Consider the following 16,027-nt stretch of genomic DNA (forward strand, 5'->3'; position numbering starts at 1 on the left):
CTATTATATTTATTTAAGTATAGGTTTTACTGAATCAACAGCTACTATATTCCTATATAAGGAAAAACCTTAAGATTTTTTGTTGTCATTTCAGTCATGTCTGCCCTTTGTGATCACATTTGGGGCTTTCTTGGCAGAGATGTTGGAATGGTTTGTCATTTTCTTCTCCAGCTCATTTTACAGATGAGGAAACTGAAGTAAAGAAGGTGAAGTAACTTCTCCAGAGTCATACAGTTAGTGAGCATCTGTGGTCAGATTTTAACTCATGAAGAAAAGTCTTTCTCATTTCAGGACTGTACCACCTAGTAGTTTCCCTCTCAAGAATAGGATGTCCTATCTAAACTTTGCCCATTTTGTTGTCTCCAGTGTCTACCAGAGTGTTTTGTACAGAGAAGGCATTTAAGATTTGTTGAATGAATGAAAATTTTCATTCAGATCTCACTTGCTGATTCCTTTGTTGAGGTTGGATATGGAAGATAGTGATTTATTATTAGTTGTCTTTTTTTTTTTTTTTTTGCTCTTAATCTATGGTTTCATTATTGTAGGGAATTTCTGGTATAGAAACTTGCTCTGTTAAGCAAGTTGGCAACTTATCTGCTTAGAAAACCTTTTTTGGAGAAAGTAAGAAGTTTCGCTTAGCCTCATTGCCTTAAATAAATAAAAACTAAAAAAAGAGTAATAAGTTAAATGACTTGTTCTGACTCATGTAGTTAAGATTTATCAGAGTTAGGATTTGAATACAGGCCTTTTTGATCCTAGGTCAAGTTCCCTATCTACTATCACATGCTGCCTTTAGTCTTGTAACTAATAGATTTTTAATAAATGCTAGTTGGATGCAATTATAATTATAATTATTATATGCATTATATATAACATTTAATATTATAATAATGTCTAGCTCTCATAAACAACTTTAAGGTTCATAAAACTCTTTATAAATTTTATTTCATTTAATTCAAGCATCCTGGGAGATAGGTACTATTATTATCTTGATTTTATGACTGAAGAAATTGAGGCAGAGAAAGGTTAAGTGGCTTGCCCAAAGTTACTCAGTACAAGTCTGAGACTGGATTTAAGTTCAGGTCTTCTGAACTCCATGTACTTTGCTCTATCCATTGTGCTGCCTCTTCTGGCATTTTCAATCACCAAAAAATATGCACATTTAGATGATGACAGATATAAGAATGAAGAACTGAAATGAACATTTAATTTAAAGTGAGAGTGAATGTTGATTCACATAATTGTCACCATTTAATGTCACTTAACCTGAGCTCTTTATGCTAGGAAGAAGACTTAATGGTCATCTAATTCCATTTTGAATTTAACAGAGTACAAAACATTGATTGAATCCTAGGCTTTCTTGACTTTGGATAAGTTTTCACCTAAACATGACATATACCCCTTTCACACTGTCAACAAATGAAATCCTATCTATCTTCCAGTGCCCTCCTTAAATTCTACTTTTTCCATCAAACCTTCTTTTATTTCAACTAGAGGAGATCTTTGCCATTGAAATATATAGAATTTTTTCTTCTGTTGATCTTCATACCCTACTTTGTAAGTTTGTAAACATCTTAGTTTCTCACCTGTCTCCTAGTCATATTATATATATATATATATATATATATATATATATATATATATATATATATATATATATAATTTTCCCTTTGGAACTTTAGTGCTTCACACATAAAAGATGCTCAATGTGCTTGCTGTTTTTTTTTTTTGTCATCATTGTTGACTTGGACACCTCTGATAGATGATCATTCAGTCTCTTGAACATTTCACATGAGGAGAAACTTATTTCCACATAAGGGAACTTAATATATACTTTTTGTTGTTGTTGTTCAGATATTTCAGTTGTACAGAGCCCATTTTTCATATAAGGAAACTGAGGCAAATAGGGTTAAGTGATTTGCCCAAGATCACACAGGAAGTGTCTGCTTTGAGGAGCTTTAATTTTTTTTTAAGGTTTTTGCAAGGCAAATGGGGTTAAGTAGCTTGCCCAAGGCCACACAGCTAGGTAATTATTAAGTGTCTGAGACCGGATTTGAACCCAGGTACTCCTGACTCCAGGGCCAGTGCTTTATCCACTACACCACCTAGCTGCCCCTAAGAGTTTTAATTATTAAGATCTTCTTTTATTAAACCAAACTGTATCTTCTCTGAAGTTTTGAATTAATTAATGAGAATCAATTTTTGTATGTGAAAGCTGAATCTGCTTTCACATAGTGCTTAAGTGAATTTCACCATATCTCACAGGTACTAAGAAACTGGTCTGAGATTTAAATTCAGGTCTTCTGTCTCTAAATCACTAATCCATGCTTCCCAGCCATTATAGCACCTCTGCCTCAAAATCATATGGAATAAAGCTAATTGCAGATAGAAACAATGTCCCTGAACTATTAAAAAAATGGCTACTTTATGTATGCTAATTCCTATTTTTTTCTTGATTAAAAGCTTGTTCGTTTGAGAGCTTTTCATATTATGGCATAATGGATAGAGTGCTGAGCCAGGAGTTAGAAAGACTCATCTTCTTAAGTTTAAAACTGACCTCAGATACTGACTAGCTGTGTGACCCTGGGCAAGTCACAGAGTGCCATTTGCATCAGATTCCTTATCTGCAAAATGAAGGGGAGAAGAAAATGGGAAACCAGTTTAGTATTTTTGCCAAGAAACCCCTAAGTGCAATCATGAAGAGTCTGGCATGACTAAAAAAATGACAGAATAATAAACCCAATTCTGTTTTCTCACCTTTTAATCTACTTTGTCAAATGAAATATGTGTGTGATGCTCTTTGTAAACTTTAATTCATTATATAAGTGCTAGATGTTGCTATTGTCAATGTTGATATTAATATGCAATTCATGAACTGAATAATAATCTAAGTATAGTAGGAATAGTATTTAAAATAATGATTCTATTGCCTTCTTTTTTTTTCAGGAAATTAGGCTTCTCTTAATGAGACTACATTCCTACCCTAGGGTCCTGATACCTAATAACCTCATACCTAGCATTTATGCACTTATATAATTTTTTAAGTTTTATCCCTCACTTTATAAATATCTCCTTTGGTCCAACAACTGTAGTGAAGAAGTGCTGTTATTATCTCTGTTTTACAGATGAGGAAACTAAGGTAGATAGATGGTTAAGTGATTTACCCAGAGTCACATAGTATTTAATGCTAGATTTGAAGTTAAGTCTTTACTCTAAATTAAGAACTTTACCCATTTCACCATCTAACTGGTCCATTTTACCATCTAACTGGTTTTTTGTAATAGTGTAAACCCTGAGCTCTTAGAAGTTATACTAATTGAATTTAAGTTCAATCAGTTTCTATCAGTTTCTATAAAGTATGGGCCCTCTGCTTGATTGTATGTCTTTTATTTGGACTGATCTATGTAATTTCAGAGAGATCCACACTTGGTTGATCACAAAGTAATGAAGCAACTCTTGATCATGGAATTCTTGAGGGCTGAAGGGGGAGGAAAGTGCTTATGCTGAGGAAGTAAATCACATTTGTCACTGGAGTAGTGAAAGATTGCTTTAGGGTACCAGTATATCCCACAATTGGTTTAAATTGTGTTTTTAGATAGTTAAACTTTCTATGTGTCCCATAAAGACTCCCCATTGGTGGCTAATTGACTCCAACACTCACTATTAACTGGGTTAACTAAACAAGTTAAGAAACAGGTGGTGAAGTTGCTTGTTGCTGGTGGCTCTGAGAAAACACAAACACTCTGTCTCCCACTAGGTTACTGGTCTAATCAGGATTTCGAAGAATCACTCCAATAACACAGCCATTTTTATCATGTCAATTTGAATAGGCCAAGGTTGCACAGGAAAATAAATGTTCAACTGAGTTCAGGGTATTCAGAGCTGTTGTTGAGCTAAGTGAAAGTTGGGAAAAGGCATTATAGCATTTTCTTAATTGAATTTTGCTACTTTGTGATATTGCTAAATTCCCTCTTCTAAATGAATCAAATTAGTAGATGTTCCTAGAAAAAAGGAAACCAGTATAGATCTGAAGGAAATTAGTAAAAGAAATGGAATCAACTTGACTCTTCATATAAAAGGTCTTGTGGGATTTTCTATTTTCTAATGACATTGGCATAAATGTAAACAGGATAAACCATCCTATTTCCTTCTTTCCCCACATTAAATGATATACAAACCATCCTATTTCCTTTTTTCCCTCTTGCTTTAAACACTGAGTGACTTAGGAAATAAGATTCGAAATGATATTGCCCCTTATGTAGTACTGTTCTCTGCTTATATAAGAGGAGGTGCTCATAGGCAGGAGAATTAAGGAATGGTACTAGAAAGCCTGGATGATAGCCATGGAAGGGATAGCTTATTGCTTCCATAAACTTGTGTATTCAAGAAAAGAAAGATACATCCACAGATAGATTAGTTGTGATTCTTTTGTGAAAAGTTGTTATGGGTGTGAATTTTTTTTTTAAAATCTATTTGCAAAGCACATTTGTTCCTAAATATTCCTCCTACATTCAGGAAGGTCAATACTGGGAGTGATGCAAGAGTGAAATTGAGGCACTCTGCTATGCATAGAGATGAGGAAGGACTGACAATTATTTTCAAAATGAATAGATATTTAAATCTTGCAGTGAACCAGTCACTAGTGGAAAATGCTGGCCATATAGTGTTTTTATGAAAAAGGAAACATTTTATTAGGACTATGGAATGAAGAAATTATGAAGTTACTGCCCACAATATTTAGCATTAGTCAGACCTTGGAGGTTCAGAACTTGAGTAAGATGTGGTTGATTTTTAACAGAATCCAGAGGAGAGGAGGAAAAAATAAACTCAATGACTTGGGGATTGTAAAATAGGAGAAAGAAAGAAAAGTGAGATAGAAACTGGAAGAATATGAGAAGAGTAGAAATAAACCTCCAGAATATGTCAGAATTTCATTACCAGGAATATACCTAGTCTCCAGAAACCTGAATGGAAATTTAGAATGATGGTTATTAAATTGAGGTTTTTCATTTTTGATAATAAAAGAAAAGGATGTGGAGTTGGAAGAGGTTAAAGTTAAAAACTTGGGGACACACAGGAGCTGTGTCACTGTAATATACTTATAAAGGCAAGGAGTTAGTTCTGGATGCCACATTTGGGAAGAGGTATTGAGAAAGTAGTGTCCAAAAGAGGGAAATCATTATGGTGAAGGCTAGGAGAAGGATGCAGAAACTGCTCTGAACATTTTTAAAGAGTAGCTGCATGATTTCTTAGTCATATTAAAGGTGAACTTGTAGCTCTGTTGTATACCAGAAGTCACTTTCCAGGTTCACATCGTCTCTGGGGTCCTCTAGGAAGGAAGCCTTATTACAGGACTCACACTCCTATTTGTCCTGACTTACTGCAGTTACAAAAGGTAAATTTGGTGCGGTTGGTAGGGGTGGGAGGGTAGAACACAGCAGGCAATTCATACTGCAGCCCTGGAAAGGGAAAACAATTTACTCTGGGAGCTTTGGTTCTATTCCTGTTAAATCATTTGTGTACTGTGAAATGATTTGTTTCTTAGCACAGGAGTTTCTAATCTAAACACCCTCTCCTCTCTTCCTATTCTCCCAACTGCAATGTTAAAGCAGGTTATGACCACAAGTTTAATGCATCCTGGAAAATGATTCCTAAGAGGAAAGATAAAGTTGCTGCCAGAGCCAGGACTTTAGAGTGGTGGAGGGGGCTGATCTCATTCGTCAGACTTCCGGAACCCTCTGCCCCCCCCCCCCGCAGTGGTACACTGTATCTCCACCAACCCTTGATAGCTTTCTCCCCTTTCATCGCTTCAGCATCCCTTCTTAGAGTTGTTGTCTTTGCCACATCTATTCTCTCCTTCCCCTCCAACAGCACCCCCTCCTCTAATCAAGGATTGGCCAGAGCTCTCTCAGGAAGTAAAGGAAGATGCACCAATGGTTGCTGGCATGAATGACTTGGCGGAGAGGAAGGCATATGGGCATTCTCACATGGGTACCAGCAATTGGGGGATCTTTTCCCCACACTTTCCCCTTAGGCTCTAGAGCAGGAACAGAGTGCCAACCTCAGAGTGAAAAGTCCTAGAGAGAGGGAGGATCACACGGACCGATCCTGTCTCCCTCTTTGAGTTAGGAGGGAGCGGTGCATCGATTCTAGGGCTGAGGTTGGGGGACTGGGCAGGGCCCTGAGGACCATGCACCTGAGAAGAGTGGGTGACACCTGGTTTTAGAGAAAATGTTGGCAGGGTCGGGAAGCAGGGCATAGGAAGGCAGAGAGAAGCCAATTGAGCGCAACGGAGTTCATTTCCAGCCAAGAAAACACTGGCTAAGCCACAGGCTGAAGAAAGTGGCAGAATGGTGGAGGTTGTTGGGAATGGGGGGAGGACTGACAAGCGAAGAGCAAAGGCAGGGAGGAAGGAGGAGACCAGTAGGAGGGAAGATGGAAAGGAGGGAAAGGAGACAGGCTGTGGTGGGGCGGTGGAGGGGGAGGAAGGGAGGGAGACAAGTGAAGAGAAGGGAGAGAGGGGAGCCCGGCAGAGGTGGGGAAGGAGGAGGAAGCCACACCGTGACTGTCTCTCTCTCTCTCTCTCTCTCTCTCTCTCTCTCTCTCTCTCTCTCTCTCTCTCACACACACACACACACACACACACACACAGACGCTCACGCACTGGGGTGGAGGGGAGACTTTCGAGAGAGGAGACACACAAAGACATGCAAAGAGGGACCGAGCGAGATTCTCACACAAAGACAGCGGGCCGGACAGACGCACAGACAGAGCGACTGACACAAAGGCGCCCCGTGGCAGAGCCTGGGAGCCCCCCGGGCCGTGGCGGGGGCAGAACCAGCAGCAGCCCCACTCCGGCTCCTTCTTGCTTACCGCCCGGTGACAGCTGCAGCAAGAGAGCTCCCTAGCAGCACCTTGCTCCCCCGGGCCTGGGGGGACCTTGCAGGGGGGCTAGGGGCAGGAGGACCCAACTTCTCCCCTTGTCCTCTTGGCGCTTAGCCAGCCACCAGACCCTTCTCCCTCCCGCCGCCCCCCACCTTTTCGCTTCACAGCTATCCCCCTCCCCCGCTCCCTCCACCCCCCCCCCCCCAAGTAAAACAAAGACTGGGAAAATGCCTGCCCCTGAAACTCGGAGCGCGCAGCCAGTCTGTGAATAAGAAGTGAGTACCTCGGCGTGGTTTCCAAAAAGCTTCGAGGCCCCTTCCCCTCCAGCCTGCCCCCCCGACCCCCTCCTCCCAGTCTTGACTGCTGCATGCATGCCTCATGCTTTCCAGTTCCTCGCAGGAGACAGCCGGCTCCAGGGCAGGAGGTAAATCCCTTGTTCCCAGGCTTCATCCCTCTCGTCTCCGGGGGATGCTTAGTCTCCGGGATAGTGCACCGGCTTCCTCAGAGCTGTGGGGGTCCAGCTGGACTCTGCCTCAGGTCAACGCCTCGGGTCTCCCTCGCCGAGCGGATCATCTAGACACAGACCCACTTTTTTTCTATCCTATCCTAACCCCTCCTTCTTTCTCCTATTTCTGCCCCCCCCCCCGACACCCACCCCCGTTATCCCGGACTTTTGCATCCGCGTTGAGTTTTGACTGTGGATATTTTGAAAGATTTGTGGGGCGGGGGCGGGGGGGTGAGGGGCCTAGAAGGAGGGGTCTAGGAGGGGGAGGGGAGGCTGGTGGAGGGATATGTTAGGCGGTTGTCCACACTTGTTGCTATCTGTGGGAGGAATCTAAGTGGTGCTGAAGTCTTGCTCCTGCCAGCATCAGGTTTCCTGTCAGAACTCCTGAAGAGTCTGTTTGAAGGATAAGTAAATGGGTGAGGATGGGGAGCATCTGAATAACCGGTCTAAAGTTTAGGAACCCCCTTTGCTGAGGGAGGAAAGAGAGACGGGAAAGATGCAATCTGTTTCTTTTCTCTGGGGCTCCCACCAAGCAAAGTTACAAACTCATTGATTTCCCATATTTTACTTAGGAAAAAAAAATATTTTGGGTTTTTATCTGGGACTTCCCCCAAATTTCCTTCTCTCAGTAGGATAGAAAGGACATCTCATTTTTTTCTTTTTGGTAATTTAAAAGTTTAAATGATTGACAGAAATAGATTTCTTTGAATTTCGAAAAAGGAAAATTTGGACTTCCTCCAATAAGAAATTGAGTGACTGTTATATATATATATATATATATATATATATATATATATATATATATATATATATATTCATAAGGAAATTGGGATGATCTTTTGAGAAGCAAGGAATTAGCAAAGGTTCCTAAATTCTTCAGGTTAGGAAACAATGATTGAAGGGATTATATGAGTTTGAGTGCTGATTGGATTTAGGGAGCTCTGAGATTTCCTCCAAATGATAAGCACAACATATGTGTGTGTGTGTGTGGGGGGGGATAAGGGCTGCTTAATTCTGTTTTTCTTCTGCCCAATTATTTCTTGAATTTGTATTATTTGTCATTAGTATTGTTATTTCCCAGATATGCCAATAGAGTTTGTCTGACAGTCTATCTATCTTTCTATCTAGTTGACTAAAACTTATCATTATTATATTGTTTTCCCTTAAGGACAGTGACTCTGAAATGAATCTTCATTTAGGAAGCCTGAACTTTGAATTTTCTTAATTATGAGATCAAAAATATTCATGTTATATTCCACTATAAAATCAATTATCTTTCAAAAACATAATAATAATAATTAATAGTTTTAATCACCACTTTTTTAGTCTGCCAAATCTTCTTGCAGGGAAAGATATACACATTTATTTCCATGTAAATGTTTACCTGTCTGGTTATATGTTGAAGTGTCCTCAGAACATTTCCTTTTAATTTTTTTTAAGTAGGTAAGAGAAACATAGTATATTGGTTTATAACTGTGAATTCATTTTTTTTTGAGAAAAATGAAAAAGGGGTATGATTTCTACTCAATGAAGAGAATATTTTTTTTCATCCCCCACCACATTACAGCTTTGCTTTAAATAGCTTTGTGTAGAAAGCATCTTGCCTAAGTGTTACTGTAGATTTATTTTATAAGATGAAACTGTGGTAGGTAGATGCATAGTTTAACTGACAGAGGATAGTCTGGGAAAGGAGATTAGACTGTGAAATATGACATCTTGGCTTCACTCCTTACTACATATGTATTCTTAGTTTTCAGTTGCATTTGAATTTCTTATATTGCTACCTAATTGTGTATCTTGCATCATCAACATTAATGAATGTATCTATAATTGCAATATAGTAAATTCATTTTCTGAAGTATTGAAATATGCAATTTGGCCCTTCTATGACTATATAGTTTAGGGAACTGAATTCTGCAGTCTCTCTGGTTGTATTCATGTACATATTTCCAATCTATTCCCATCTAACAATCAACAAACCTTTGTTAAGTGGCTACTGTATGCAAGGTACTCTACCTGTAAGGTCGTAAGTCCAAAGTATTTTGGTTAAAACTTTCAGTGGAATACTGCCATTCCAAACCATTCCAGTGGTTTGTTGAGATAGTAATACTAAAATTTCTTTCAGTAGATGATTGATTCCTTTCTCCCCCTCCTCCAATACAGTAGAATTCTGATATCTCTTTTATTTTCTAAAAGGGAATCCATTAATGATATTTTTAATAGCTGAGATGAATAATAAATGGTTTCATAGTTATAACAGAGTGTATGAGAATTTGTAAGAGGACATATGAATATGCCCTAATGGAACAATTATCTTTTTGCAGAGCCTGGAAGGTACAGGTATACAAGGGTAGGAGACAAAGTTTAACTTTTCTGTTTTTTTTTTTTTGATGATTGATCATCATTCAAATACTTGTTAGCTAAATCTAAGATTGTGTTACTGTAAGTAGCAGTGAGTTTTATTTTTTTGGCCATGTCACAATTTAAAAAGAATGAAAGAGAGAGAAGACTTTATTTTGAGGTCCCATTGGACTTAAGAAAATATTTTATTTGATGAAAAGAAGGTTTGGTGACATTATAAATACTGTGGATTTACATATGCAAAAATTTAATTAAGGACCTATATAAAATTAATCTTTTTTTAAATTGCAAAAATTTTTTTCTTATATTGTTATTCTTCTACATCTGATTGTAAACTGTGTGAAATCAGAGACTGGAGTGTTTTGTAAATACATTTCAAATATATAGGATTACAAAACATTTATTTTTAGCATAGAAGATGACTATAAAAACATCTTGCTATAGAAAAAGATTTTGAAATTGGAATTTTTAAAGGAAATTCTTTGCAAATTTTCATCTTTGTTCATTTCCAAGTCCATCTCTTCTTTCTTCTTTCATACTACATGCTATCATGAGAAATCAACCCTTTCTTTGGGTAGGTACCCATATATAGGCTACTAGATCTAAGATTCTAGGAGGTGATATATAGTCCGAATATTAGAGCTGTGTCACCTTCAAATGGAAAGCAAGGAGAACTGAAATAAGTTGTGCTAGTCTAAATTTTTTAAAAAAAGAAAGAAACCTATCTAACCATAACACCCTGAACCAACTCCAATCTCATACTCCTTCTCTGTTATTACTAGTGGCGGCACCTGATCTACTGGATCCTAAATCTGCTACTCAGAACTCCAAACCGAGGCTCTCATTTTCTGCAAAACCCACAGTACTTTCCTCCCGGGTGGAGAGTGATACAACTATTAATGTTATGAAATGGAAGACAGTCTCCACGATTTTCCTGGTGGTTGTCGTCTATCTGATCATTGGAGCCACTGTGTTCAAAGCTCTGGAGCAACCTCATGAGATTTCACGGAGGACCACCATTGTGATCCAGAAGCAGACATTCATATCTCAACACTCTTGTGTCAATTCATCTGAGTTGGAACAACTCATCCAGGTAATCTGTATGTAAGGAGCTGCTGTGGTGTCTTCTCTTCAATGAATGGTTTAGATTTTACAGTAGCTGAGGAGATGGGTCATTGCATACCAATGACATTAGTCCTCTACCATTTATCCATCATCATACACATCTTGAAAATTTTTTTTCCTGTTTTCTTTCTCTTTTTTTCTGTTCTTTTCCACTTACCCTCAAATACCATTTTTCTCTCTTTTTTTTCTTTACCTATAAATCATAGACATGCCAGTTGTAGTACTCACAGATTTTGGGGGATCCTTCTGGAAGCTCTCTGGTTTAGAAGATCATTGGTCCCTGATCAAATATCTGGATACCTACTTATTTGCAGAAAAAAATGTAAAAAAATATGCTTATGTTTAGGGGCTGAGGGAAGAGGTCAACTCAAGTGAACTGGGAGAATAACAAGGTGGTTATCTGAAATCAGAAGCAAAGGGGAGCTGTTGCACTTATGAGGTGCTTTTCATCGTCAACAAGTTGTTTCTGATTCCAATTTGCTTTAATCAGTGTGCATTTATCAAAACCTCCTCGGTGTGAGCACCCAGGGGGTAACTGATTAAACTGCCATTCAGCAGAGTTAACATCAATTTACTAGATCTCTAGAGTAATGAGCTTAGTGATTCATCCTGACTTAGTTTAATTTAGATTGCAAAATCAGAAGAAAGATCTGGAAAATTCAATTCAATTAAAACATTTAGTAAGCACCTACTGTATGCAGAATGCTGAAGCAAGCTTTTCAATAAAAGAAAAAATAGACTTATTATTCCAGTCTTAGAAGGGGAATTGTCATTAGTTTCTTTACCCATTTAAATTCTTTTTATTGATCAAAAGGATGACCCTTGAACTTTCCCAGTAGAGAAATGACTCCTATTCAAAGAAATTTTCATTAATATTCTCTTATAAATCCTGATTTTCATATTACTTCAAGTCTTATTGGAAGGAAATTTAATTGTTTCTAAGTTATCAGCTCTTTATTTCTCAAAGACTATATATTATTTGAATTTAATCAAATGAACTCCTTGGAGAAGGGAATTATTATTTCTAAACAAGTTGTGGTAATATAGTATTCCACTATAGGCTACCTTTCTGACTTTCCATAAACATTTTCCTGTCTTTCTACATTACATCTACATAATTTCATCCTAAAAATTAGATGTCTTGCTGCAATAATTTTGTTCAGATCCCTGACCCATAGTTCTACTCACTCTGGTTCATTCTCCTATTACTCTAGAAAGCTCTCTTTCCCATTTATCTTTGACTCATTTATAATTTCTCCTCTAGTGATATTCCTCTTCCCTTCTGTATTTTAATCACTTGATGGCCTATGTCAGTAGGGTGGGTTATGTAATTCTAGGTAATGCTACAGGATGTCATCTATGTGTGGCAACATGACTGGGCAATTTAGAACTTCCTAAATGTGTTAGGACTTTTCAAACAACCTAGGAGTCATGATACCTTTGGTGTAATGTGTCAGAAAATATTGACTATTTTAACCTCATTATTTTTAAATAGCTAAAGCTTGATCAAATGCTATCCATGTTATCTCATTGATCTTCATTAATTAATCTTAATGATTTCCACTGCAAATTGACCTATATTTGCCCATTTGTTGAATGTTGCTTTCTTTCTACTCCTTTTTTCTTCTTTTATTTTTTTGGCAAGGAAATTTTTGATTATTGGATTGTCTGTTACTGAATAAATTTGATAACATTAGCCATCAAACCCATTGTTTCAAGAACGGATTCCCCCCCCCACCCCCCCGCCATAGAGATATCACTACCATTGATATACTGATATACTGGATACTGGGGAGGAAGTGGGACCTGAATTCAGATCTTTGACTTTAAAACAGAAATTAGGAACTATGAAAGAATAAGAAGGGGAAGAGGGTAGTAAAGAGAGATCTTATTAAGAAGATTGTTGGCAGACACTATTAATTAGTCTGTCAATTGGTTTAATGTTTCTCATCAGAATATATTAGGGCAGTTTCTTCAATAATTGTATTGCTGACCAGTTCAAGAGGATAGGGCAAAGCAAATGCTCCAGAGGAGAGTGTGTTGGCTTTAAATTTTCAACACTTCTCTTAACATGAAGAGAAGAATCAAGTTGAATTTATTCTGGTGCCAAGAACCATTAAATTATAGTTAGTGTTGGTAGGTTGGAAGAAATAAATTAAAAAACATTAAAAATACCATTTTGTTATGGCTAATAAACTCTCAACATCCTGAACTCTAATACTGTACAGTTTTGACTAGGTTGAAGAACTAGTTATATATATCTAATGTATAGTAAGACATAAAATATCTCCTGCTTAATAAGTATTATGATCTGAGTTAATTTTGCTATTGAGGTATTAGTGGCACAGTAGATTGAGTGCTCTACCTGGAATCAGGAAAACCTGAAGTCAAATCTAGATGCTTCTTAGAGATGTAACTCTACACAAGTCACACAAATCACAAGTCACCCTACACAAGTGCAGAAGAGATGACTCTTGAGTGCTATGAAAGGAATATTAAAACACTGCCCTCTTGGAGAGAGATTTGAAAAAGAAGAGAGAGTAATCAGGAATAACTTTTCCTACTCATATCCTACCCCTCCGCCCCCCACAAAAGCCCCCACACTTAGAATTTGTCTTAGCTACTCTCCCTATCATACATAACTGTATGATTTATATAGATCAGATATAGACAATAGTCTCAGACATTCTAGAGCTTCCCGATTTTAGTGACAAAAAGTGTTAAAGGACAATTAACTTAATTTTGGGAATAAAGAAAGATATTTTTTATATAGTGACATATACATACTTTATACAGAGTAATAAAAATACCATTTTGGTTTTGTGTGGGGCTGTGTTTTGAGACAAAGGTAATACAGTAGATAGAGAATAACCCTCCAGGTTAGAAAGACCTGAGTTCAAGTTCTGACTCTGACATATGTTGTCTATGAGACTCTGAGAAAGTCACGTCATCTCTCCATGACTTAGGCAATTTTTTTAAAATGATAGCACTCAGAATAGATATTAATCTTCATTGGTAGGTGGAGTGGGCTACACTGATAAAATTACCAATCTGATTTTCCTTAGATAAATTGGGATAAAATTATAAACAAAAAAAAAAGCTTGTTGAAGAAAGAATGCATGGCTCTTAAAGGCATGGGAGCATTAATTAATGAATATTGGTAAATTGCTTTGGAGAGGATTAAGGACATAAGGCTACTATGTGTCATCAAGTATCACTCAAATTGATGTAATAATGATTTCACTAAAAGATTATTAACTAAAAATAATGGAAAGGAGAGTATTATTGAATGTTTTAATCATCTATAGATGAGACTGAGGGGAATTACTGTGATTATTCATTGTAATGCACTCTTTAAATAGTCTATGGTTGAGTATTTCTTGAGTTTAAACTAAAATGAAATGCACACAATTTTAATTTAATGCTAGATAATGTATCCTGGGCAAATAAACATTCATGGAATGAAGTTAATCATAAATAATTGGTATATATGAATTAGCCTAATGTGATATTGTCACCAAAATAATAATACTTAATATTATTAACAATAATAAGTACCTTGTATTTTTATAGATTGTCTTTATGACTTTTAAAATCTCTTTCACATACATTATCTCATTTGATCTTTGCCTCAATCTCATGAGGTAAGCAGGGCAGTCATTATTATCTTCATTTTACAAGTGTGAAACAGAAGGGTTAAGTAATTTGCTCAAGATTGTACACCTCTTCCCACTTTCACTTCTGTCATCTATCAACCCCAAGGATACTTTCCCACATTTTTCAATGATTTCCTGGCTCATATTCTTCCTTTCTCCTTTCTCCTGGATCCTCTGCTACCATTTGCTACCTTAAATATACCTTAAGATTTTTCTGGGGTGGCTAGGTATTATAGTGGCTAGAGCACCGGCCCTGGAGTCAGGAGTACCTGAGTTCAAATCCAACCTCAGACTCTTAATAATTACCTAGTTGTGTGAGCTTGGGCAAGATACTTAACCCCATTTGCCTTGCAAAAACCTAAAAAAAGATTTTTCTAATATTTGAATTTGTCATAATTTCTTGTTTCTCATTTTTAGTGACCTCTTCTTTCACTTCATTACTTCAATATTCTGGACTATGAAATGCTATGTTCTAACCATAATTTAATTATCCTTCCATCTTTCCTTTTCACTTACGTGTAATAATGTGACTATTGTTTCCTTAAATCCTCCCTCTTTTCCTAGTGCATCATGCCTGTGCTGGCATCATTTGCCACCTTACTCAGATCAAATCCCTTCGTCAGTCACTGATAATTTTTTTTTGCCACTCTCTCCCTATGAGTTAAAATACCATCTCTATGCAGATGATTTCCAGAATTATATCTTCACTTCTAATCTGTCTCTTGAGTTCATTGAAGAGAAGCTTTACTCACTTATTTTCAATTGCTTTTTGGAAAGGCATACTCAATATGTCCAAAACAGAGGTCCTTAATCTTTTTCTCCCACACCTTCCTCTTCCCAAACTTTCCAGGTACCTTCATCTTTCTAATCACCCATACTTGCAACCTCAATGTTATTAACTAAATTCCTTCTTCTTACTTATTTCATTTATCTATTCCATTGCCAAATTGCATCTCTTGGATTTCTCTTCTTTTCTTCACTTATACAATCAGTGTTAGTCAATAAATATTTATTAAATGCCTGCATTGTGCTGGTCACTGTACTAAATGGGAAATGCAAAAAAAAAAAAGATAAAAGACGATTCCTATTTTCAAGGATCTCATAGTCTAAGAATATAGACATTGAGCAAACAATTATATACAAGTTATATATAGAATAAATTGGAATTATTCAAAAGAGGGATGGCACTAGAATTAAAGGATTTTTATATTTAATCCTTAAGGTGATAAGGTACCACTGAAGTTTATTGAATGGGAAGTGTGGGAATTGATTTGGTAACCTAGGCTGTAGGATGAACACTTTGATGACTGAGCTGACGATGGACTGAAATGGAGAGACATTTGTGGCAGACAACCAGTAGCCTGTCTATTAAGCTAATCCAGGTGCAAGGTCATAAGGTCCATCTCTAGAGTGGTGACAGTGCCAAAGGAGAGAAGGGTGTGAGAGATGTTCCAGAGGTAAAACTGATAAGGCTTTGCTAACAGATTGTATATGG

General features: G+C 37.2%; 1 protein-coding gene across 4 annotated transcripts in view; it reads left to right on the plus strand.

The window, feature by feature from the left end:
• The window catches only part of KCNK2 (potassium two pore domain channel subfamily K member 2), a 204,007-nt gene that overhangs the window by 27,456 nt on the left and 160,524 nt on the right, over positions 1 to 16,027 (plus strand). Inside the window, exons 1-2 of one of the 4 annotated variants that reach the window (XM_074222665.1) lie at positions 6,300 to 6,359; positions 10,534 to 10,844. In XM_074222665.1, coding sequence (XP_074078766.1) covers positions 10,656 to 10,844 — 189 coding nt within the window. In that variant the 5' untranslated portion in view covers positions 6,300 to 6,359; positions 10,534 to 10,655. Of the gene's footprint in view, positions 1 to 6,299; positions 6,360 to 7,087; positions 7,161 to 7,718; positions 7,807 to 10,533; positions 10,845 to 16,027 lie in introns of those variants that run through there. The other 3 variants (XM_074222664.1, XM_074222663.1, XM_074222666.1) reach the window with 3 other exon arrangements.

Source organism: Macrotis lagotis, chromosome 2 (assembly GCF_037893015.1).
Source record: "Macrotis lagotis isolate mMagLag1 chromosome 2, bilby.v1.9.chrom.fasta, whole genome shotgun sequence".
Classification (NCBI taxonomy): domain Eukaryota; kingdom Metazoa; phylum Chordata; class Mammalia; order Peramelemorphia; family Peramelidae; genus Macrotis; species Macrotis lagotis.